This window comes from Rhineura floridana, chromosome 16, assembly GCF_030035675.1.
Source record: "Rhineura floridana isolate rRhiFlo1 chromosome 16, rRhiFlo1.hap2, whole genome shotgun sequence".
Classification (NCBI taxonomy): Eukaryota; Metazoa; Chordata; class Lepidosauria; order Squamata; family Rhineuridae; genus Rhineura; species Rhineura floridana.
The window spans coordinates 35,724,036-35,749,968 of NC_084495.1; the positions used below are offsets into that span (position 1 = coordinate 35,724,036).

General features: G+C 46.7%; 1 protein-coding gene across 2 annotated transcripts; it reads left to right on the top strand.

The window, feature by feature from the left end:
- Window positions 1-2,278: 2,278 nt before the first annotated feature.
- On the top strand, window positions 2,279-10,655 carry LOC133371199 (UAP56-interacting factor-like). 2 transcript variants are annotated; one of them, XM_061598368.1, is made up of 10 exons: window positions 2,279-2,429; window positions 2,614-2,715; window positions 4,099-4,236; window positions 5,039-5,172; window positions 5,543-5,664; window positions 5,985-6,057; window positions 7,265-7,308; window positions 7,415-7,489; window positions 8,592-8,703; window positions 9,833-10,655. In XM_061598368.1, the coding sequence occupies exons 2-10, from the start codon at window positions 2,622-2,624 to the stop codon at window positions 9,926-9,928; spliced, it is 888 nt and encodes a 295-aa protein (XP_061454352.1). In that variant the 5' UTR covers window positions 2,279-2,429; window positions 2,614-2,621; the 3' UTR covers window positions 9,929-10,655. The 2 variants fall into 2 exon arrangements, with proteins under 2 accessions (XP_061454352.1, XP_061454351.1); XM_061598367.1 differs by lacking the exon at window positions 2,279-2,429 and having other exon boundaries at window positions 2,478-2,715.
- The last annotated feature ends 15,278 nt before the right edge of the window (window positions 10,656-25,933 follow it).

Consider the following 25,933-nt stretch of genomic DNA (forward strand, 5'->3'; position numbering starts at 1 on the left):
CATCTATGACACAATTTGTTTCACTTGATACTGAAAGAAAATGCTTCTTGAATTAAATTACTGGTTTTTTTAAATCCTTCAAAGGGCTGTTTAAGACAAGTGTTTGTTAAATACATAAACATAGATTTGGCTTTATACAGAGTAAGACCAATGGTCTGTCAAGCTCAGCATTGTCTACTTTGGTGGTTCCCAAACATTTTTTCCCACAGATCATTTGAAAATTGCTGATGATCTTGGCTGACTGCTTAATTATTTTTCTGCCTTTTGCAGCAGTTGTAATGTACTGTGCTATATGCTATGTGATTTTTAATTGTATTTTAAATTGTAATACAATAAAATACAATTTAAGAAATAAAAGAAACAATAAACATACAGTTAAACTTCAATATGAGATAATGAGGACTTGTTACAGACCACTTGAATGAAACTTGCAAACTGCTGGTGGTGCATGGACCACAGTTTGGGAACCCCTAGTCTACACTGATTGGAAGTGGCTCTTCAGAGTTTCAGACGGGGACTTTTCTCTATGAAAGAACCAAGGCTTGTTAAAAGAACAACTAAATATGTAGTTGCGTATGCAGTTGCATGATTACGTAACGGCCTTCCTGGGTTAGACCAAAAGTCCATTTAGTCTGGAATCCTATCCCCATCAGTGGCCAAACTCATGCCTTTGGGAAGGGCACAAGCGGGACAAATGCAGCAGCCTGGCCTTGCTATTGTCTCCAGCACCTGATATTTAGAGGTATACTGACTCTGAATGTGGAGGTTCCATTTAAATAGCACAACTAATAATTTTTGATTGACATCCTCCATCAATTTGTCCAACTTCTTCTTCTTCTTCTTTTTTAAAGGGTATCTAAGCCAGTAGCCGTCAGGACATCTTGGCAGTGAATTCTATGTCATTTTTGTGAATTAGTAGTTTCTGTAAATGCAGACAACTGGACACTCATGTGTGCACACAAACTCTGAGCCAGCTGTAGATGACAGCCAGTGACACCTTAATTGCACATTTACTTTGAGCTCTTCAACACTTTTGTTTGACTTGTTGAAAAATTAGCCCCTTAGCAGTGTGATTTCCATTCTCTATACATAGAATTCTTGCCTCATTCCTTCAAGTTTCCATTTTCCACCAGGAGCTGTGGGTGGAGCAGCAGCAGCTGGCTAAGGACCAAGAGATACCTCCTCTCCCTTGGTAAGCCTTGCCAGGATGAGCCAGCACTCTTTATGCCAGCCAGATAAGATGCGCAGCGGCATTTGCCTCTTCTGTCCTGCTGCCATGTGGCTGGTTTAGAGCATCCTGTACTTGCAGTCCAAGCTTAAGCTCATTGCTACTGCTTGGCTATGTTTAAGAGAGAGAGAGAGAGAGGGAGGAAGAGAGAATGAATGTGAAATCTGGGAAAGGTCAGAGGCTCCCAGCCAGGCTCTCCTCCCCATAGTGCTATACCAGCTGTTGTATCTCCAGGTAGGACTGGGGGAAAATCCTGCCTGAAACCCTGGACAGTCACTATCCCTCAGTGCAGACAGGACAGACGGACCAGTGCTCTGACGTAAGCTAAGGCAGCACCTTGTTTCTAACAGGGGATACCTACCTGTCTCCTTTGCCAATCGATTGATTGATTTTTTATTTACAGTCATAGACCAAACTGGCCTTTGCCAATCAAGCAAAAGTTCAGACATTTCCCCTCATTTATTCCTTCCTCTTCCTGCGTGGAAAGCTCGGAAAAACCCAACTGGCTGCTTCCTTAGGGCCTTCCCAAGGCTTCAGCAGCTACCCTACCACCACTTTTAAGGCCATCTTGGTAATCGTAAGGGCTAGGAACTTGTTTTTTTCTTTTCTTTTTTAAGGTGTCTTAGTTGATGCCCAAGTACTTTGCTTTTTGCATCCTCGAGGATCTGCCCTGAAAGCTCTCTAAGGATTGTGACATTGTAAAAGCAGCAACAGCACCAGAAAAAAAATCGGAGGGGGGGTTCGCAGAAGAGGCAAACCAAGTATATTTCTGGGTGAAATATACCAGCTGGTGGGCCAGCTCCTGGTTTGCGTGGGCACTTGCCCCCTCATCCCCCTTTGGCGCCGTCCCTGTTTAAACAGCCCCAGTTCCTCTTCAGCATATATTTAAATCACAGTCCCCCCCCCAAAAAAGAAAAGAATCCTGGGAACTGTAGTTTGTTACGGCTGCTGGGATTTGTAGCTCTGCGAGGGGCGAACTACAGTTCCCGCGAGTCTTTGGAGGCGGGAGATGGCAGGATGCGCTTGAGCGCACAACCGGAGGCAAGGTCAAGGAGGGGCGCAGCAGACGCCGAGCAAGGAACGCGCGTCGGTGAAACAGGCGCGCCCCTGCGGACATCGGGCCGGCTTGGACGGCCTCCTGCGGGCGGGCTCCCCCGCGTCCGAAGCGCCTGCCGCGGGGCCTGCCCCTCCTCCTCCCGGGGTAAGGGCGCCTCTCGCTTTCAGCTGACGCGGACGGGGACTCTGGTGGCCGCCGTGCCAGGGAATGGGCCCAGGGCACAGCTGTCCGTCCGGGGGCGGGCGCTGGGAGGGCTTCCCGGCGCCCGCCTCCCCCTCTCGGCCAGGCTCTGCTGCGGGCGCCACCGCCTCCTCCTCTTTCTCCCCAGATCCCGGTATGGACGCACCGGGGACCGGGCAGCAGCTAGAAGCCGGCGCGGCGGGGCCAGGATCCGAGTCCATCGCCGCCGAGGAGATCGATCTGTCCCTGGGTAGGTCCCGCCTGCGCTCCTTTTGTGCCCTAGGGGCGCCTCGGCGCGACCTGGCGCTGGAGTCCCTCGGGATTTGCCCCCTGGGAGCCGGGCTCACTCCACGTGGAGGAGGGGGCTGGCAACCGCTGAAAGCCCCCTCCCAAAGTGGGGCCAGAGGGGTGGATTGGGTGAGGGAGGGTGACCCTAACTCTGGGCCAGGGAAGAGTTGGCCAAAGTTTGCAAACTCCGTTTGCAGCTGCCTTGAACCCCCAAAGGTGTGCCAGGTTCCCCCTCCCCCCAAACCTGTTCCACCCCCAATTCCGCAGGCCACTTGGCTTGGTCCATCCCTAGTGGGGTCCTCTTCAATCCTGTCCCCTCCCCCACCTTTTGCCGGCCCCTCCCCCCACTGCCTTCCCCATAGACCTCGCTCTTTCTGCCTCTGGTCTCCCTCTCTGCCCCCCAAACACCCCCAAAGTAGCCTTTTCTTCCCTCCAACCAACAGGCTGTGCCTAAAGTCAAGAGCCATCCAAGAGAGAGGGAAGCAGACCCAGTTGCGGTCTGGGGGCCCAGCAAGATCTTGGCCGGTCCCCCCCCCCCCCCGCACACTTCCGAGCTCTAATGCCATAATCCAGCTCAAGCCTGATCAACGGGCCCTCTCCAAAAATAGAGGCTTGATGTGATGCCTGGTCTATTTATGGCACCGACTGGCAATGCAAATCATAATTTCCCTGGCACGAGATCAGTTGGGCACACAAACATCGCCCTCCTTTGTGGAGTCAGTGAGCTGGAAATACCCACATCCCATCGGAGGGAATCACAATGGAAGGGGGAAATCTCCCCATTCGCTGTGGGTTGCCTCGCTACTTTGCCTCCCTAAATCCCCCTCTGCAAATGGGAATGCTGAATATGTGGTCTTTGATAGTCGGCGTTAACATTTCATTTTATGATCTGGTCTTCACCCTACTAAGACATCATGGAATGTTTAGCCTATCCTCCCATACATAGTTGCGGCTCTCTGTTTTGTGGCACCAAAACATGCTTCATAAGCATTACAGTATTTATTTCTACATGGCCCATGTTGCTGCCTCGTGCCTGACTTTCTGTTCCAAATGGACGAAACAATTATTTGGAGTATAATGCACCTGAATGTTTGGGAGGGCTCTGGAGGAGTCTTCATGCACCCAGAGGTTTTGTCCTCAGTTTGTGTCTGGTTACTGAGGAGTTCTCTATGCCGCCTTACCTCACCTGTTGAGGCTTAGCTTTCAGCCTTCTTGTGTGACAATGCTGCGAGGCCAGCAGATGAGGAATATTAGGAAGCCATTAAGTAGAACTGCAGATTTCCTTGACGTGTTCCTTTTCGGGTTGCTTTTTGTGTGTGTGTGGGGCGGGTATTCCCTCATTTAGATGACATCATAAAGCGTAACAAGAAAGGACAGACCAGCACAAGAGGGAACAGATGGAGGCAGCCACTCAAGAACTGGAATCCACCCTACGGCAACAGAACACCTAGATTCCGGAGCTGGGTACCACGAAATCTGCAAGGTACGTGCAAAGCAGCTGCAGGAAGAGCGTTTTTGCTGGACTGGAATGTCTCTCGCCTGGACTGGGGATGGAGGCATCAGACACTTGTATCATGGGAGGTGGTGGAGAAACCTCTGGCTTTTGGGGGCTGAAATGTACCCTCCTGTACAAAGCTTAAAGTCACATCTATTGTCCTACCCACTTTTGCCTTGGCCCCTGTCCACTTTTTTTTAAAATACACACTTGTTTCCTGCTTTATATTTAAACATTCCCAAGCAGTGTACGACAGTAATAACATCACACCATCAACCAGCCTCCATCCAGCTGGGGCTGATGGGAGGTGTAGGCCCAAACATCACGTTGGTGGCGGCTGCCATAGATAATGAAAATGGGTTTGTCTCTGTCCGCACCTGATCCTTGCCTCTGGCCCAGCCCACCATTGGCGTGTGGCACCTGAAAGGATGCCCGTGAGGGCATGTGGCCTTTGGGTCTGAAAAAAGGCTCCCCTCCCTGGCTGTAAGTCCTTAGCAAGCGTGCTCCTAGGCCTGCGTCAGGCAGACCTGGGTTCAGAGATCCATTCAGCCATGAAGATCACTGGGTAGCCTTAAACGAGTCGTTATTTCACAGCCTAACCTACCTCACAGGGTTGTTGCGAGGATAAAAATGGGAGTGAGCCCGTGTGCTCATCCCTGGGCTTTTTGGAGGAAGAGGCAGGGGAGATTCAAACATGATAAATATTACACATTTTTGATAATGCTGTTGGGTGGTCTAAATGGTAGAGGCAGCCTCTGCGATGAGCAATCTGAACAATCTGTTGCTTTAGGACCCAACAGGTTTCGAGGAGGATTTCACAAGCAGCAGTATTACAGGAAACGCTTCTGGACCAATCCCAGGCGGAGAGCAGCCACTGGGCCAAACGGCATCAGCCCACTAAATCGGCCAGCCTCGGCTCAGCAGGTAAGACTCCGGCAGCCTTCGCCAGCCTGGTATCCCTCAGTTGTTTTTTGACTAGTCCAAACCATCCGGAGGACACTTTGCCAAGCTGGCAAAGGCTGGACGGCAATCATTCATCCATGCCACTTTCTATTCAAGAAACATAGGAAGCTGTCTTATACTGGATCTGACCATTGGTCCACGTGGCTGAGCATTGTCTGCACTGACTGGCAGCGGTTCTCCAGGATTCCAGACTGGGCTCTTTCCCTGCCCTACCTGGAGATGCCTTTGGGGATTGCACCTGGGACGTTCTACATGCAAGGCAGATGCTCTGCTACGGAGCCACGGCCCTTCCGCTAAGCCAGTCCTGAGATGAGCTACGGTTAATTTCTAGGGCAAGCAAGAAGGTGTCGCCACAGTTGGCAACAGTGATGGAGCAGCAGTGGGGCCACGGCAACAGATGCCCAAGAGGGTCAAGGGGTTCAGAATGCCAGGAGCTGCTCCGCCCACCCAAAGGTGAGGCGGCTTGGTGCATCCTTCATCTCTGAGTTGCATATTGCGGTGTGTTTTTTTTAAATGTGTCCTCAATGGCCAGCTTGGAAGGAGCAGAATTTCACGTTCTTGTGGAAGGGCTGGTGTGTGCGCATGCCACTTTGATGACAAAACTTCAGCTTTAGCCTTCGAATCCTGAGAAATCTGATCCTTTTTTTGCAAACTCAAATGGCAAATGTTGAACGTTTCAGATTCAGGAAATTCCTCTAAAGCTTGACTTTGGGTGGAACTTTGGCTGTATTAATATGGGCTCTTTCTCTCTCATTCTCTCCCCCGCCCCCCAGCAACCGGCCTTTCCGACTAAACCGAAGACCAGCTTTCTTCCAGAGGCAGTCCAGATTCAACTTTAGCGAAGGGGTCAGTCCTTCGCCATCTTTTATGTTGTTGGTGGAGATTTCATCCAATGGAGAATTGATTGCTCGAGCCCTCTGGTTTCAATTGACCCTGAAATCCCTTATTAAAGGGACAGCCATAAAACAATGTTTAATATTTATATAGCATTTCCCCTAAGAGCCGAAAGCATTTAACATGCATGATCCATGTAATCCTTACAACAATCATATCAGAGAGATTATTATTACCATCTTGGTGCCATGTCCTGGAGGCATTCAGGGGATGAGTGCTTGGAGGCAGGCTTTCTATGTGACAGCCTCCCCACTTGTGGAATGGTCTCCCCCCTGGATACCTGGCAGGCACTGACAGAAACTTACCTGTCCCTTCAAGCTTTCCTGGGCCTTTGATCTATTATACCAGTTTTTACTGATCCTTAAATACGTCAGGTGTCACTTTTACATACTCTGTTGGTGTCTAATGCGTTTTAGTGGATTATCTTATTGTGTTGAACAGCACCTTAGTAACTTCTGGTTTATGCGCAATTTGAATGAATGAATAAATAAATAGCCTTATCGTCCATGGCGGTGGCTATTAGCTATGATGGCTGTGTTCTCCAGCATGCTTCCGAATACCAGTTGCTGGAAAACGCAGGAGGGGAGAGTGCTTTTGCGGTCAGGTCTTGCTTCCAGGGCTTCCCCTAATGGGCATCTGGTTGGCCACTGTGAGATCAGGATGCTGAACTAGATGGGCCATTGGCTTGATCTAGCTGCAGGGCTATAATACGGCAACAGTATTATAGAGGAGTTGACACATGGTGACTTGCCTGACTCTTCCAACTCACTTCACAGCTGACTCCCTTTGCTGTGAACATACAGGCTTGTGAGTGTTCTTGCTGGATCAGGCTAAACACTTTCAACACCTGCCAATCTAGACTGTTTTTGGATATGGAAGTTCTATTGTGAGCTGTTACAGCTAAAATCTGTTGGTAGATGCATAGCCCTTGAATTTGTCTAATCCTTATATAAACTGCTTAGAGGTCTTTTGTTCTAGTAAGTGGTATATAACTGTTGTTAAACCATTTTAAGCTAGCCCTTGTGGAAAGCCTTGGCCCGTACGATGGAGTCTTTTTGCTTCGGGCTTCGCGATGCTACCTAAGAATCTTTCTTGTTAAAAGAGTTTCGGGTTTGTTGAGGAGTCCCTTTCATGCCGGTGTCTCCCTTTCTTCTAACAGCAATCTAAGTCGAATGCGAAAGGAAAGCCAGTGAGGATGAGAAGGTAAATGGGGAAAGAATCCCGTTTTCTTAAAAGCAGAGAGGAAAAGAAAGTAAATTGGCAGACTTGGCAATAATGAAACAAGCGTTTTGTTTCTCTCTCTCAACAGGTGGCAGGCACAACCCAGCTCCGGAGGAGTCCTGACCGTTTCTGTGTCTAATCCCCAAGCAAGTCAAACGAACATGTAAGTCCCACTCTCTGTTTTGATGTCTCCCCTTTTACTTGATCCTTTGGATCTCAAGCCCACCAGGCCCATGGGACTCATGGCCAGTTGCCCTTTTAAAGTGCTCGGCAGGAGGAGACTCATCCTGGGAAGGAAGAACTATATGAGGGGGCAGTATACAAGGCCTTATGGACAATGCTCCAGCTGAGGGTAGGGATGGAGGGGAGGACCTCTGGCCTGTGGGCCCTGCCAGGCTTTCCCGTTCGGCCAAGCTATAACCACCTGACCTCCGCCTGACATCAGGTGCACGGCAGGTAAAGACACAGCTTGGCTGAACATTTAGTTTGCAGGCTCTGATGACCAGCTGATTGGCTGCCCCTGCAAAGCTGTGCACGCAGGGCGCTTTGCAAGCGCAGACAATCAACCGATTGTTGGGGTGATCCATTCTTGGCGTAGATGAACTGTTAAGGTCTGCAAGCGAGGGAGGGAGGAGGGCAAACATGCCACTCTGCTTTGCTGCATCCTTATGTCCTTTATGTTGACATGGCTAGGACTCTGGACAAATGCGGGGGCTGGCTGGTGCCCATTGGGACTGGTAAGGTGGAAAGCCAGGAGCCCAGCAGGAGGTGGAGCCAACTCATTCAGGTTTTGGCCCCGCCCTCCTCCTCCCTGCTAAGTTCTGCAAGGAGCGACAGGCGGAAGCTGGCAGCCAGGGCTGCTGTCGGAACTGGTTGTGAGTAAGAAGGCAAGCAGGGAGGGCAAACGGAGGTTAGTAGAGCAGTGTTCCGTTCACCCTAATGGACCAGCTGGTGGGCCTTGCATACTTGAAGGATAGAACTTCCAGGTTCCCAGCTCGTCATAGGAGCAAATGCTCTTCCTTCTTCTGGATTAGGGTCTGGCTCTTTTTTTAAATCTGGGCTCGAGTGTTGTTGTTTTAATTGCCATCATCCCTCCTCATTTGGGCCAGTGCTTTTAAGACAGTATTGGATATGCAAGGAAAATTGTAGGTGTCGAGACTCCTCCGTCTCTTATGAGGGCAGATTTTGGAAATTGGACAGTTCCACCCTTCTTCCTTTGTTAAGTGGGAAAGAAGGCATCTTTACCTGCTGCGTCCATTTCACAGGCCAGGAGCCAAGCGCCCCTTCCTGAGAGGGAGAAGAACCCCACAAAAGATGACCCTTCGCCAGCCCAAAGGAGTGCCCCTGAGATTCAACTTCCGGGCCATGGCTAACCAGGTAGCGAATATTCCCAAAATGGCAAGAACAAATGGAAGCAGGTTGTATATCGAACTACTAGTCCTCAAGGGGATTTAGAGCAGGAATATTGGGGGATGGGGAAGAAGCACGGCTCTGGGACTTCTTCTTTCAGAGAAGGGATGATGTTGACATCTGCTGGGGCACCAGGGAATGAGGTGACAACAAGTTTGACAGGTTTTAACATTGTTTGTGGCAGATTAGCATAGAGGAAGTTGGAGAAGGAGGAAAATAATCAAGCAGAGGCTGGGTACTTCTTTTCTTTGATGGGGTTTCTACTTCACACTAGCGGTTTCACTGGCAGACCTTCTGTGCAAGATCATTTGCATTTCTAATTATATGTTATGAAGAATTAGTAAAATAAGTCCCCCCCCCAAAAAAAAGTTGCATTTCAATGTGTTACAAGCTGAACCTATGCCAGAGGTGATCTGTGAAGCCACTAATACTGACATGTCCAAATTGGGGTGGGAGGAGGAAAGCTCTCTTCTTACCTTCCCAGTTTTCCCATGTTTTGGACAGCCACAAATGGGGAACCCCCAAGGATCCCTGCGAGGAATGGGCCTCTGTTATTATTTTCTCCAAGGTGGCGTATGTGGTTCTACCCTGGAGAATTAGGTTGGGCTGGGAGACTGTGACTGGCCCGAGGTCACCCAGAGCTTCATGGCTGGGTGTGGACATGATACTCTCTGTTTGCCTACAAAATGCTTTTAAAGGCTCTCCTGGGGGGAAATTAGTGAGTTTGGTTTGGTTTCAAAATTAGCCAAGCTGTTTCCCGATTTTTTTGGGGGGAGATTAGCTTGTTTTATCCCTAATCCAACTCGGCGTGAACAAGGCTGGTGGGTGTGGGGTGCTAATCTATCTCTAACACCTGAAGTTTCAAGATAAGAGAATGTGGGGTTCCTTGAGAAAATCGTTCCTGCCACATCAGCATCTCTGGGGTTTGTGCTGTTGGTTCAGGAATGCTTGAGTGTGATAGATTTTCCCTCTCCAAAACTGTGCAAGGTTAAGCTAATGGCCATCATGAACTTGCATTATGAGTGCAACTGGCTCTCTCCTAAGCAAGTGTCTTTGGGGATCCAAGCCTAATGCTCTTTGTGTTTTTCCTCCTCAGACGAGCTTGACGTTGAATGAGAGGTTCTCTGGGCTGAGGAACAAACGCCATTTTACAGCAATACAAAACACAGGCCGCATGGTCACTCTGCCCTGATGTTTGGTGGAATGAGCCCAGCTCTGAAAAGGAGCAGGCCCTGAACCGGACTGATCTTCTGCCTTTAGCTGGGTGGTGGCATGGAATCACTGAGACACAAAGTGAAATCCCCCATCTGACCTTGCACCAAAGAGATTTCAGTCCATGCTTAGGACAGAGCTGTGGCCAACAGCTCTGGCTCCCTTCTCCAAGCCTCCCTGCTGCAGACTTCCTCCTGCTGTGACCTACAGGAAAACCTTGTGTTTTGATCTGTGAAGTCTTGAGGTGTGATTCAGTATGGCCCCTTGCCACGTCGTTGGGAGAGCCACATGGTGAAGATCTCCTAGGAGAACTCTTGTACACATACACACAGAGCGAGAGAAAGAGGCATGATCAAGCATCCGTGTGTCCTGGTGCCTTTGGAGTGTCATGCCTCTCAACAAGAAGCAGGCATTGCAGCCGAGTGCCTTATTGTATGTCTAGTGCAGGGGTAGGGAACCTGGTGCCCTCCAGGTGCTGCTGGACTCCAACAGCCATCAGCCCTAGCCAGCATGGGCACCCATCAGGGATGATGGGAGCGGAAGTCCAGCAGCGTCTGGAGGGCCATGAGCTCCCCTTCCCTGCTCTAGTGAATTTGAGATTCTGTATTTTCTCTTTTTGCCTTGAAAGCACTTTTGAAGATTTGTTTTGAGGATTTGGTTGTGACAAGCAGTAGCACACTGAATAAAACCACTTTTAGAAGCTGAAACATTTGGTTGACTGTTTTGTAACAAAAAAACCCCACAAACCCTGAAGCCCATGTGTGCAAGAGTGTTGACATGCCAGCCGGGCACCAGTGGGCAGCCAGGTTGGGCACTGGCCGAGGCCCCTGGGGCTGGGAGGGGGGAGCTCCTGCTCTGCGATCCTTGCCAGCACCGGGTCGCGGGGCATGACCAGACAGTGGTGCGGATCTTGGAGCAGGAGCTCCATTCTCCCAGGCAACCCCCCCCCCGCATGCTCAGCCTACGTGTGCTTGAATACCCCTGGCTGCGCCACCTCTTGCATTGTCTGCCATCCTCCCAAGTGGCAGATTTAGTAGCTGTTCTGGACTTCACCTCTTGGGTGCTTCATCTAACAACAGTCCACAGAGCACAACCGTCCCTGACATCTCCACAAAAGAGGTACACAAGAAGCTACCTTATACCCAGAGTGGGCTGGTCCACTAGCGCAGATGGGGCACTGCCCCACCAACCTCAGCCAGTCCCTCGCCTGCCTTCCTAGTTACAAACAGTCCAAGGTTTGGCCCTGGCTCCTACTCCTTTGTCCTATTGTTGTCCCTTGTAGAGCTCACTCACTGGCGACCACTCGCAGCCGAGTAAGATTGTCTTTCAAGATCATTTGCTTGGAAGACGCCTGTGCGTGAATTTGTTTTATGCGGGGAGATCAGCACACAACGATCAACACACAGTCTTGACAGAAAAAGGCTTTGATCCAATGGCATGGATACCATGACAATTGGAAGTCCTTTATCTGCTGCAACCTTCATCCGGCTTCACAGCTGTTGTAACATACACATTGTTATCCTCCTCCTGTTCTGCCATTGAGGACTTTCTTGGATTATTCTTTGTCTTGTCCTTACTGCCATGGGTGACCCTGCTGGGAGTACATGACTCCCAACGGCATCGCTCACAGGGTTCATTGGAACACACAAGCCCACTCACTACTACAAGGTGACAATCCAGCGAGTGAGGTAGAGCTCAGCAGGACAGAGGATGAGGACAAAGCTAGGGCTAGTTGTCACCCTGTCATTGGCTTTGGCTCCCTCTACTGTTGGTCTTCCTGCCTTCCCACCAATGGGCGCCAGCCACCATTGCTTAGGCCGGGGCAGACTCTGTGCCCATCTAGCCTAGTACTGCCTACATCAGCCTTCCCCAACTTGGTGCTCTCCAAGTGTTTTAGACTACAACTCCCATCAGCCCCACATTATACAGCTGTGCTTGCTGGGGCTGATGGGAGCTATAGGCCAAAGCAGTTGCAAGGCAGCAGGTTGGGGAAGCCTTGTCGAGACTCCTGGGCTGCAAAGGCCTTTTCTTTCCTAGCCATCGGGCTGCCTCTTCTCCTGCGTTATCAGCACCTTTTTTAAAGGAAGAAAATGTTCTGCACAGATGTTTACCCATTCAGTCTAGAAACCTCAGTAATATCTCCCAGATTTCTTTTTTTGGGGGGGCGGGGGTCTTGCTTCAGGCTGTCATCATGCCATTTTAAGATTCAGCTGGGACAACAGACAAGCAGTTACAGTGCAATTCTGTTCATGTTTATTCAGAAGTAAATCGCATTGTGTTCAGTGGGATTGTGCCACTTTAAAAAAAAATCTTCTGAAACCTTTGCCTTTCAGAGCTGTAACTTCATAACCAAATTTGTTTCCGCAATTATGGTGAATTCTGTAGGAGTGTTTGTATATAAAATCAAGCAACCAGGAGGTGGCAGTACATAACCAGTTGATGATTGTAACTACAAAACCATCCCCTCCTGCCGGCAGTTTCAGGCCCAGAGGAAAGAGGGGCTTCAGTTGGAAAATAAATAGGTGGCTTTGACCTAGCTGGCTTCAGACAGATGATCCTACGCTATCATTTAGAACCTTGTGAATTGCAGAGAACTGATGCGTTCCCGGTACAAATGCTGGCCAACAGGTAGCATGGAAGATAGATTTGTGACCTAAAAAACAGATTTTTCCTGGCAGTGCCTGATTGCAACAAACGTTCACCTCCACTGCCAGGGAACATTGCGAATCAAAGGAAAAATATCTCATGGAAAACTTCCCAGACCCCATTACTCCACAGTAGCCTGGGTTTATTTCGTCCTTCCATTCTTGTGTCACTTGTGATATCTGAAGAATATGTTAAGTTAGTAGACAGCAGAGTGTACCAGGTTTTCACAAAAACTCAGGTGGTACATAGTAACCCGTACCAGCTTCCACATTTTTAGTGCAAATGGCAGTACGCCATTAAACTGGATCAACCGTCAGTGCTACAATCCCATCATTTGTGTGGGCCAGCATCTTGCAATGTCCTTCATCCCAGTTCCAGAATGGTTGCTGGTCCACTGCTGAAGATCTCCCATGGTTTTTAAAGAGAACTTCAGCAGTGGAGCAGAAACAATCTGAATGCACTCATTTCCATGTATTCAGATACAGATGCAATTGGAAAACAGAAAAAAGGTAAATGACTGCGATGAGGACTTATTTTTTATTGCCAAAGAACGATGATAGGCTGTCACCAGGCAGAATGTACCACCTGCCACACCTTAAAACTGTCCAACTATATGAGGGATTTTCTGAGCTTTATTTCATGGCGCCCTTCCTTTAGCCCAATTCTACCAGCAACCAAAGGAAAGCTTTGCACATAAGAAGAGATTGGTTGCTGGATTAGGCCAGCGGCCCATCTAGTCCAGTATCCTGTCCTCATAGTGGCCAACCAGATGCGCCCAATGGGAAGCCGGCAATCAGGACCTGAGCACCAGAGCACCCTCCCCTCCTGTGCTCTCCAGCATCTGGTACCTAGAGGCACACTGTACTGCCTCTAACAGTTATTATTATTAATTATATTTATATACAGCCCCATAGCTGAAGCTCTCTGGAGGGTTTACAGCAATTAAAAACATTAAAAACAAATATACAAATTTTAAAACACAAAAAACAATTTAAAAACATATGCTAAAATGCCTGGGAGAAGAGGAAAGTCTTGACCCAGCACCGAAAAGATAACAGTGTTGGCGCCAGGCGCACCTCATCAGAAATATCATTCCATAATTTGGGGGCCACCACTGAGAAGGCCCTCTCCCTTGTCGCCATCCTCCCAGCTTCCCTCGGAGTAGGCACCCGGAGGAGGGCCTTAGATGTTGAACGTAGTGTATGGGTGGGTTCATGTCGTAAGGTTGAGGTAAGAATCTAGCCAACATGGCTAGTAGCCAATGATAGCCTTCTCCTCCATAAATTTGCCTAATCCCCTGTTGAAGCTGGTTGGTGTCCATCACTGTTTCCTGCTGGAGCGAATTCCATAGGTTAAATCTGTGCTGCGTGAAGAAGTTGTTTCTTTTGTCTGTCCTGAATCGTCCAACATTCAGCTTCATTAGATGGCCTCAAGCTCTAGTACTATATGAGAGAGAGAGAAATCTCTCAACCCGCTTTCTCCACACCACGCATAATCTTACATCAGATGCCTATAGGAAGCCCACAAGCAGGACACGAGCACAAATTCTCCCTGCTCATATTCTCCAGCAGTTGATGTTCAGAGGCAGACTACTGAAGACACAACTCTTTACCGTGGCCTTTGACACCTAAGAGAGATATTTTTAGGACCCACCCTGTTCTTGTGACTGGAAATTGTTTTAAAGAGATGTCAATATTGCATTTTTCTAATATATTGTCATAATCCAACCTGGGACCTTACGGTGAAGAGCAGGTGAGAAATCCAAAATGATAATTACAGTAATAATCTCTCGGCTGTAAATGTGGCACATCTCCTGCTGAATGATGGCCACGGCAGCAACGTGCACAGCCCCTTTCCCCTTGGTAATCTGAAACGGCAGCGCCCTTTCCTAATGGCCTCATTACTGAAGCAAGGCAGTCAAATTCAAAAGGACTAGAAAACAACAAACCTCCCCTCTGCCCCTTCCCCAGGCCTTCCGTTTTTTAATTAAAGGAGAAAAAGGTCCTGCTCGACTCCCTCTCAACTCTCCAGCTCGTGTAAACATGCGCTATGTGGATTTGTAGCACATTCTGACTTTAAGATGTGGGAGAAAAGGTTGGGGTGGGGATATTCAGGAATTGGTAGGAGTTAGGAAAATCTAGCATTCCTGTTGGAAACAAAACACATAGCCTGAAGGGAATCTTCCTGACAGTTCACTTGGTCACATGCTTTTCCTAAGCCAGTTTCTGACTGTGACTCAATTCACCCCTTGAGTTCTTCAAGTATTTTCTTAACTGTTTCGAAGGAATACAATTTTACCTCAGAAATTGTTTCCAAGGCCTTTATTCCTTTCGTTTCAGCTGTACCCACCTTACCCCCACCTCTTCTTGGTGGCTGCTCCTCACACAGAAATTCACCTTTTTTATGAGAGACTTTTCTCTTGTTTTTTTTTTGTTTTTTTTAAGAAATCTGAAGTATTTATGCTGAGCTTTCTGGAGAGAGTTAGCTGAAACACGGAACAAGCTGAATATAAGAGCCCCGCTGGATTAAACTGTTAAGAAGAGCCTGGTTGCTCAGTCAGGCCAGCGGCCCATCTAGGCCAGCGTCCTGTTCTCACAGTCCCCAGCCAGATGCCCCAAGCAAGACCTGAGTGCAATGGCACTCTCCCCTTGAGCTGTTTCCAGCAACTGGTATTCAGAAGCATGCTGTCTCTGACAGTGGAGGTGGAACATATCCATCAGCATTAGTAGCCGCTGATAGCTTTATCCTCCATGAATTCCTCTAATCCCCTTTGAAAGCGATCCAGGTTGGTGGCATCACCACCTCTTGGGAATGAATTCCATAGTTTATCTCTGCACTGTGTGTCTTTTCTTTTGCATGTCCTGAATCTTCCATCATTCAGCTTCGTTGAATGTCCAGGAGTTCTAGTGTTAGGAGAGAGGGAGAAAAACGTCTATCCATTTTTTCCACTCTAGGAATAATTGTATCAACACCTATTATGTCCTCCACCTTTGCTTCAGCTTATTTTGTGTGTATGTGCGTGTTTCAGATTATTTGTAAACTGCCTTGTGAACTTTTGTTGTTGTTAAAAGGTGACTCAGACATTTTATACATAAATAATAACTGGTTTTGTATTTTGGAAAGAAAATATGTGCCAAAATTCTTTATTCCAGAGGGGTAGTCGTGTTAATCTGTTGCAGCAAAACAACAAACACCTTAAAGAATTACAAATCTATTGTGGCAGAAGCTTCCATGGACTACAGCCCACATCACTGGGTGCATGAAATGTTATCCTGGAGGGCAGGGGGGATTGAAGCAATGAAGTCAGAGGGACATGAAATGTGCAAAGATTGTGATAGTTACATTAGTAACAGTGGCCAATAGTTCTTGATAACCGGCATTCTGGCATTGGTAAATCAATTAGCACACATAGTGTGATTAAAAATAACTACGTTGCCCCAATTCAATCCACTAGTGATAGCAGTGTATGTCTTGATGAATTACACTTGTGGTGTTGCTTTGAAATCTTTGCTCAAGAATGGCCATGTTTGGTGCTTCCAGACGATTCCTATTTTTGGGTGGGATTCTATCACATACCATCCAATTCAGGTTGTGCAATTCCAGCTGATTTTCTGCTCTTGTTCAACAAACCAATTTCCCTTAAAAATCTGACTTTTTATGGTAAGGAAAGTGACAGGGAAAAGCACTGAAAAGTGTGGGATAACATATTGTTAGCGCGATGCAACATCATATAATCTCCCTGTAAACAAATCAGAATGGATGCTCAATAAGACTACAAAGTGTAACCTATTCTGTGTCCTGGGAGGCTGCCATTTTTTCTGCCCTCTGTTTCTTGAGGTTGAGAACATACCATACATTTCAAGCACATTTCAAGCACATTTCAAGCACGACTTCCCCCAAAGAATCCTGGGAACTATAGTTTACCCTTCACAGGCCTACACCTTTATTATTATTATTATTTATTTTGCACATTTACAAAGAAAGAAAATAAAAAATAAAAATGAAAATGTTAAAAAGTAAAATAACAATAACAATAAAAATGTATAAATACTACTAATAGTAACAGAAAACCACAATCAGTTTACCGTGTGGATACAATAACTATCAGTGCATGATCTTAAGTTAAACATATAAATTAATATAAGCCCTCCAGATGCCCAAAAAGATAGCCACATGGAATTGACTAATTCCCAGCACCCTTAACAAACTACAGTTCCCATTATTCTTTTTTGGGAGGGTGGAGGAATGTGTTTTTAAATATGCTAGAAATGTATGGTGTGTACCCAACCTCCGGCTTCACCTATCATTGCTGTGTTGGTCAAGCTTTCATGATCACTAAACACAACCCTGAATCTGTGTCTTCAGTCCTGTGAATGAGAGGCAGTTTCACACACACCCCAAACACAGTGAAAGTTTTTGCCTTCTGTTGCTCAAGGGACGAAAGCATACATGATGCGTCTGAAAAGCTCTTGAGAAACCCACAAGTGGAAAGTAGTGTCTCATTCCTTTCATGTCCAGAAGTCCTAACAAGAGCGCTCCCCAACCGAGAACTCATTCACTGAAGGGATGGCTCATAATGTCTCCCCGAGACAGGCTTCAATGAACCACAATGTAAATAATTCAGCAACAAAGATAAAAAAAGCATCTGGATTAAAGAAAAGCAGGTGTCCTCTCTGTCTGCAACAATGGGACTGCAGAGCCACAAAGCAAACGCCACACGGCATCAGTTTGAAACTCTGAGTGAACAAGCATTTGGGTCCATTGCTTGTGTGCATTTTGGACACACAAACCATGTTTTGAATGTTGTTGGTAACAGAAGAGAGTTCAGCCCAAAATAGGTGTGACATGCACTTGTGCATATCTTTCCCGACATTTATTAGTGGAGGAGAACACAGCCATCGTGGCCAACAGCTGTTGATAGCCTTATTCTCCATGAATTGTAAGGATTGTTATTTATCAAATTTATATCCCGCCTGTCCTTCCAAAGGAGCCAGAACAGCAACATAAAAGAAACAATTCAACAAGAAAAAACATGCTAAAAACAGTTAAACCATTCCAAAACACAAATGCAGTTAAAAGCATTCTAAAACACAAAAATATCTTAAAACACAGATGAAAACATTGTTTCATCAGTGATCCTCAGGTTGCCAGGATCAGTCCCCTTCAGCCATCAAATACTGTTTTACTCCACAATGACAAAGGTTAAGAAAACGCTTCCCTGACGGTCCAGTCATCAACAGGCTCCCCTGTCTCCAGTTGTTGTTGACTTAAAACCCACACAGAGATTGCGGGAAAGATGCACACAATCACATATCACATCAAGTTTGGGCCTGAATGGACTAAATCACCAGAGAACCCTAGCTAGTTGTCTAGTAACTTTGCTGTGTTTACTTATCTGTTCCTTGCTGCTAAGAAGTGTTTGCTTATTTAGCTCATCTCACCTATGTCTATATGTGGGTGCAAGACTCATTTTACCCCAGTCTAGTACAAATCTAAGACTAGATCACAGCAAACCATGGTTTTCAAATGGAGAAATGCTTTATTATTTATTTTACAGGTTTTGATATTGCTCTTCAACCATGTTTACCGGGTTTTTATGAGGGTGGGGGTGGGGGGAGGAGAGGGGGAAAGGAACATAACACTAACATGTCAGGATGCCTGCCTCCTCCTCCTATCTCCTGTGCAAAATAGCCGACTCCTTCCCTTGTTGGCCTTAACTAGGGTTGGGATCTTCTTGTTGTTTCCAGTTCGATCACATTCCATCGAACTGGAAGGTGGTTCCATCCCATGCTCATTTGTTAGCTGCTATCTTCTTTTACAATTTCAATTTTTTTCCTCCTGAAAAATAAAAATAATTATATTGTTTTCTTCTAACAATGTTTTCCTTTTGAAAGGAAAGGAGCTTTCTCTCTGCTTGTCCAGTGCCCATGCACCCACCCAATCTCCCCCTTTGCCTATTCCTCCACCTCACCCTGAATCGTACTGGACCTTCCTTCCCCCATACCCAGCTCTGGGAGAAAGTGAGAGAAGCAGAGAGATTACCTAGTCAATTTCACATTAGCAAAACAAAGACCAGGTGGGTCAGTTTCACCTATGCTATGCTAGCTCTTTACATGCCGCCCACCTGCCTGCCTGCTGATCATGGCTGCCATCACAGGAGTTTGGAAAGGGTTGCTGCTGCTTCGCCAAGAGATCTGCAGTGCCAAGAGAGTTGGGATTACAAACTGAAGAGAACCACATGCCTGCCTGCCTTTTGTTTGTTTCCCACCTGCTGAAGGGCTTCGAGGTGGGCTTTTTGTGTGTGTGTTTGTGTGCATGTTTTTTCTGCCATCCCTGAGTGTGCCAAGTAAACACAGCAAATACTTTAAACATTAAAGCATTGTCAATATCATTATCATTATATTCCACAAGGGAAAATCCAGGGTCAGTAAAAGTCGCAAAAACTCTCAGCACACAGGATTGGTCCACATGATAACAAATGTGTGGACTGTAGGGAAATTCAGGGGGCAAATTTGAAATTAGTGAAATCCTTGCCCATCCCTAGCCTTAACCATGGTTTAGTATTTAACCTGCACAAATGCTAATCATGGTTAACACTAAGCAGACCCTCTTAACAAGTGTTTGCAAATGTTGGTGTTGTACTGTCCCATTTTACAGAGGACAAAGATTCCTGTATTTGAAGGCATTCTCTCTATGAAGGGCTGAATAGTCCCTGCCCAGTTTAAAGAGAGAGAACCCTATGAAGACCAGAGCAGGGGCCTTGAAGTTGTCCTTCAACAGTTACCATCTGAACAGCAGGCTCACAGATCACCTGGTCACAGTCTTCCCCATTATGAGGAGATGGGCTGTATTTCAATTGAAATTATAGTAATTATTTCTAAATCTGCACACGTACATATATATTACCCTATGCACATTTTAAGCAAATCACTATCCTCTTTTTCTGGCAATGTGTAAGCAGCCACCCTACCTTTGTTCAAATGTGTTGCACTTTGTCTACACTTGTTTTCATTCCACTGTTTTGTTCTACAAGATAAGGCTTGTTGCACTGAATTATATTGGCAGTTTGATACTTTCTGTGTTTTTCAAATCCATTTTTATTAGCTTTTTGGATGTCTGCAGAATGCTGAGCATGTGTTTTCAGGGAGCTTGTCCCCATAATGACTTTCTTGGGCAACTGGTAAAAGCTAATTTAGCTAATAGCTAATTTGGAACCCCACGCACCCTGTAGAGCTCCACTTATCAAACATTGTGCTAACCTAAGCGTGCAGTCTCTGAACATTGGGGATATCCACAGGGACAGATCAAAAGAGAAAAGCCACCAAAGATTCTCTTAGGACTAAGGATACATCAGCAAAATAATGGAATCTTCACAGCAGAATACCTGATAATGTTTATTACATACACACTTAATTTCTAGTTACATAGGTAATAAAACATTCTTGGCTCTAGCCAGTAAACAGAATGAAATTCTCAAGGCTGTTACACAATGTTTGTTTATCTTTTTGATAAACTTTTTGATAAACTTTTCTATTATGTATTATCTTGGCTCTTTATGACCCCTCTGGGATGATTTTGCAACCCTCCTGGGGGTCCTGGCCCCCAGGTTGGGAACCACTGTCTTACAACAACTTTATGTAGGATAATCATAATGTCTTCCACAAGCTCACAAAGTGAGCTTCTTGGCTAGGTGGAAATTTCAACTTGAATTTCTCAGGTACAACTGTAAAAGTCAGTCTATACTTTTCTTTTTAAATAAATGGTATAAGCACACAAAATGAAAGCAAAAATGCTGGGTGATCTTATAAAACGGACTGTTTACTTGGCACACAGTTAAGTCACGGTCTACAAGAACACAATAAATTGCAGTCCTTTGTCAGCCCTGTAACCCGAGACTCATTTATCAGACCAGGGACTGGAAGTTGTTTGTGCTCCATTTATTTACATGCCTTGCTTGTTGAATAAAATGCCTGTCCAACAGGCGTCCTCCAGAAGAAGTTCCCGATCAGATAAAATCCTGAAGCAGCCATTGCCCTAGGAGCACCTATTTACTCATTTTGGGAGTATGTTGGTTTGTTTGGAAACTGCAATCCTATACCAGTGAGTGAACCCCCACTGAACTCAATGGGACTTACTTTTGAGTAGACAGGTGTAGTAGGGATGGAGACACTCAGGCCCGCAAGCCAAATGTGGCCCTCTAGGCCTTTCTAAGTGGCTCTTGTGATCAGGGGTGTAGTCATCCAGGGTCTCAGGGGGTCTTAGACCCCTTACCTTTTTAGGAGCAGGGCCTCAGCAGCGTCCCTATGTCTCCAGCATCCTATGAGCCAATCAACATGAAAGGGGAGAGAGCCACTGAAAAGAGTCTTCTAACATGCTTCCTTGTCCTTTTCTGCTCATTGGAGCCAATCACAGTGAGTCAGCCACTGAGAAGACTCTTCTCAGTAGCTAACACAGTCCTCTTTTATGCTCCTTGGCTCCTAGGAACATCTGTTGTGGTGGGCGAAGGCATTAACAAGGATCTCATTCTCAACCCAGCAGCAAAAAAAGGAGGGGAATTGAGGGGCGGTGGCCATGACCATCATGAAGAGATCCTGCACTTCTGAATTTGCTACTACACTGCTGCTCATGACTCTCCCTAGGCCATACATCCTCCCAAGCCACAGCCCTCACTGGCCCCATGTCGCAGTATCCTTGAGTGTTTTTTTCTTGGCTGGAATGCGTCTTTGAGATCTTATCATGCTTCTTGCGTGGGTGAGCCTGTCCAGAAACTAGCCTATTGTACAAAGGTAACATTTACATTAATTGCACTGCCCAATTTTGCCTCTGGCCCCACCCACCACAGTCATGTGGCCCTTGGAAAGTTGCCCAGAAGGAAATGTGGCCCCCAAGCTGAAAAAGTTTCCCCACCCTTGATGTTTAGGTTTGCGCTGTTAATATCCTGCCCTTGCATTCAGTTAGGAGTTCCCAGGCGGGGCCAGCCCCAGGTGTAAATGGGCACCAGCTTGCCCCGGGCCCGGTGTCTGCCCACATGTCCCATCTACTTCTCCCATCGCCCTGAGCATGCATGCCTACCATCAACCAAGATCAGCCCCTTAGGGAAGCCCCTGCTGCCATCTTAGTTGATGGTAGGCATGCACGCGCAGTGTACACAACATTCACACCAATGGAAGAGGTAGGCAGGGCGTGTGTGTGGGCTTATTGAAGCCCATACTATCTATATGGGAGGGGTGCCTGGGAGTTTCCTCTCTTTGATCTGTGGCAGGGTCAGGAGCTGCCGCCACTGCTGCAGATTATGGAAATGGAACACTACCCTCCCACCCCAAGGAAGGGCCCTTCAGGGGCCCCTCTGGACCTCTGCCAGGGCCCAACTTGGTCGCCCTCTGGCACCGGCCCTGTTCCCAGGGCAACTCAGAACCAGCAGCTTGAATTGGAAGCAAAATGGAAGTTTGCTGCCCTAAGATGTAGTGATGACCACCAACTCAGATGGCTTTAAAAGGAGATTGGACACATTTATGGAGGAGAAGACTATCGATGGTTACGAGCCATGGTGACTACCAACAGGATCAGAGGCAGCATGCTTCTGAGGACCAGTTACTGGGAAATATGAGCAGGAGAGTGCTATCGCACTCATATCCTGCTTGGCCACTGTGGGAAATAGGATGTTGGAGTGGCTCATCCCTTGTCCTCATCCAGCAGAACTGTTCTTATATTCTAAGGAGGAACAGACCGTACTCTGAAACATTCCCTGGAACTCAAATGCTTGCACACTCATAAGAACATAAGAACATAAGAAGAGCCTGCTGGATCAGGCCAGTGGCCCATCTAGTCCAGCATCCTGTTCTCACAGTGGCCAAACAGGTGCCTGGGGGAAGCCCGCAAGCAGGACCCGAGTGCAAGAACACTCTCCCCTCCTGTGGCTTCCAGCAACTGGTTTTCAGAAGCATGCTGCCTCTGACTAGGGTGGCAGAGCACAGCCATCATGGCTAGTAGCCATTGATAGCCCTGTCCTCCATGAATTTGTCTAATCTTCTTTTAAAGCCATCCAAGCTGGTGGCCATTACTGCATCTTGTGGGAGCAAATTCCATAGTTTAACTATGCGCTGAGTAAAGAAGTACTTCCTTTTGTCTGTCCTGAATCTTCCAACATTCAGCTTCTTTGAATGTCCACGAGTTCTAGTATTATGAGAGAGGGAGAAGAACTTTTCTCTATCCACTTTCTCAATGCCATGCATAATTTTATACACTTCTATCATGTCTCCTCTGACCTGCCTTTTCTCTAAACTAAAAAGCCCCAAATGCTGCAACCTTTCCTCGTAAGGGAGTCGCTCCATCCCCTTGATCATTCTGGTTGCCCTCTTCTGAACCTTTTCCAACTCTATAATATCCTTTTTGAGATGAGGCGACCAGAACTGTACACAGTATTCCAAATGCGGCCGCACCATAGATTTATACAACGACATTATGATATCGACTGTTTTATTTTCAATACCTTTCCTAATTATCGCTAGCATGGAATTTGCCTTTTTCACAGCTGCCGCACACTGGGTCGACATTTTCATTGTGCTGTCCACTACAACCCCGAGGTCTCTCTCCTGGTCGGTCACCGCCAGTTCAGACCCCATGAGCGTATATGTGAAATTCAGATTTTTTGCTCCAATATGCATAATTTTACACTTGTTTATATTGAATTGCATTTGCCATTTTTCTGCCCATTCACTCAGTTTGGAGAGGTCTTTTTGGAGCTCTTCACAATCCCTTTTTGTTTTAACAACCCTGAACAATTTAGTGTCGTCAGCAAACTTGGCCACTTCACTGCTCACTCCTAATTCTAGGTCATTAATGAACAAGTTGAAAAGTACAGGTCCCAATACCGATCCTTGAGGGACTCCACTTTCTACAGCCCTCCATTGGGAGAACTGTCCGTTTATTCCTACTCTCTGCTTTCTGCTTCTTAACCAATTCCTTATCCACAAGAGGACCTCTCCTCTTATTCCATGACTGCTAAGCTTCCTCAGAAGCCTTTGGTGAGGTACCTTGTCAAACGCTTTTTGAAAGTCTAAGTACACTATGTCCACTGGATCACCTCTATCTATATGCTTGTTGACACTCTCAAAGAATTCTAATAGGTTGCTGAGACAGGACTTTCCCTTGCAGAAGCCATGCTGGCTCTGCTTCAGCAAGGCTTGTTCTTCTATGTGCTTAGTTAATCTAGCTTTAATAATACTTTCTACCAGTTTTCCAGGGACAGAAGTTAAGCTAACTGGCCTGTAATTTCCGGGATCCCCTCTGGATCCCTTTTTGAAGATTGGCGTTACATTTGCCACTTTCCAGTCCTCAGGCACGGAGGAGGACCCGAGGGACAAGTTACATATTTTAGTTAGCAGATCAGCAATTTCACATTTGAGTTCTTTGAGAACTCTCGGGTGGATGCCACCCGGGCCCAGTGATTTGTCAGTTTTTATATTGTCCATTAAGCTTAGAACTTCCTCTCTCGTTACCACTATTTGTCTCAGTTCCTCAGAATCCCTTCCTGCAAATGTTAGTTCAGGTTCAGGGATCTGCCCTATATCTTCCACTGTGAAGACAGATGCAAAGAATTCATTTAGCTTCTCTGCAATCTCCTTATCGTTCTTTAGGGTTAGGTTTTTGTTGTTGGTTTTTATGTTCTTAGCAATGTGCTCCTCAAATTCTTTTTTAGCATCCCTTATTGTCTTCTTGCATTTCTTTTGCCAGAGTTTGTGTTCTTTTTTATTTTCTTCATTCGGACAAGACTTCCATTTTCTGAAGGAAGACTTTTTGCTTCTAAGAGCTTCCTTGACTTTGCTCGTTAACCATGCTGGCATCTTCTTGGCCCTGGCGGTACCTTTTCTGATCTGCGGTATGCACTCCAGTTGAGCTTCTAATATAGTGTTTTTAAACAACTTCCAAGCATTTTCGAGTGATGTGACCCTCTGGACTTCATATCTCATCTCAAGGTCTCCCTGAGCATTTTGATCAGGGGGACGATAGATCGTTCCCAGTATTAAGTCCCTCCTGGGGCATGGTATCACCACCCACAACGATTCTGTGGAGGAGTCTGTCTCTTTTGGGGTTTCGAGCTTGCTGGATTCAATGCCTTCTTTCACGTATAGAGCGACTCCGCCACCAATACGTCCTTCCCTGTCCTTCCGATATAGTTTATATCCAGGGATAACCGTATCCCACTGGTTTTCTCCATTCCACCAGGTCTCCGTTATGCTCACTATATCAATGCTCTCCTCTAAGACCAAGCACTCCAGTTCTCCCATCTTGGTTCGGAGGCTCCTAGCATTAGCGTACAGGCACTTGTAAGCAGTGTATCTCTTCAAGTGTCTTTGGCACTTGTGGTTTGGCCTGTGGTAATTTTGCTCTTCTGAATTTATATCCTGTGCCCCTGCTCTCACAATGCCTACTTCTAGGCCTACCCCTTTTAAAATTTCATCATTTCTTTGGTTTTTATCCCAGGGGGGAGGTTTATTCCGAACCGGACCTTTCTCAGCTCCTGTCGGGTTTCCCCGCTCAGTCAGTTTAAAAGCTGCTCTGCTACCTGCAGAGGATGGGGAGAAGCTGGCTGAACAAAGCAGCTGTTGCTTCTCTTTTTTAAAAACCCCATTTTGCAAAGTTTGCCTACCACTTCCATTTTGAGTGGGCCAGGAAGGGCGTAATTTCCCCTTGGCTGATTTATGCCCATGGCTTTTAGTCTTCATGGCCGCCACAAACAGGGAAGAAAATCTGGTGCAACTCAAAGGGTTTGAAGGGGAGGTTATGGAGCCAGCTATGTGGCTGGAAAAAGGAAGCGAGGGGGGAGGGAAGGCAGGCAACAGGGACAGAGATCTCCTCAGCTCTAAATTATTTTGGAAGAGCAGAGGGAAAAAAATGAAACCTTTCTTTCCCTTCTTTTTTAGAATATGCCAACTCATCCAGAGGTGGGATAGGAAGCTGGACTTATGCCTCTGCTGTAAACGTGGTTAAAACTGAGCTGCAATTAGCGAGACAAAGCACTGGCTGGGTGCAGATGACAGACAGTGAAAGCTATATCTGGGGCCCATGCGTAGCTCCAGAACCTCTTTGCAGAACCAGAGCTTCATATCTGTGCCTGGTAAGACAACTGCAACCGTTCCTGGACTGGGTGGCTTGGAGAAACACTGAGCATAAGTACACCAAATGGCAACATTTTGTTTCAGAACCCACTTTTGTGTAAAGTAAAAAGAGAAAGAAAAGAACGCTTCTGATGATGTGCAGAGAATGCCTTCCTCTTATCAGTGAGTGAGCACAACCACAACAGCTGGGCTTAGGGTTAAGGGCTTCCAGAGCAGATGGT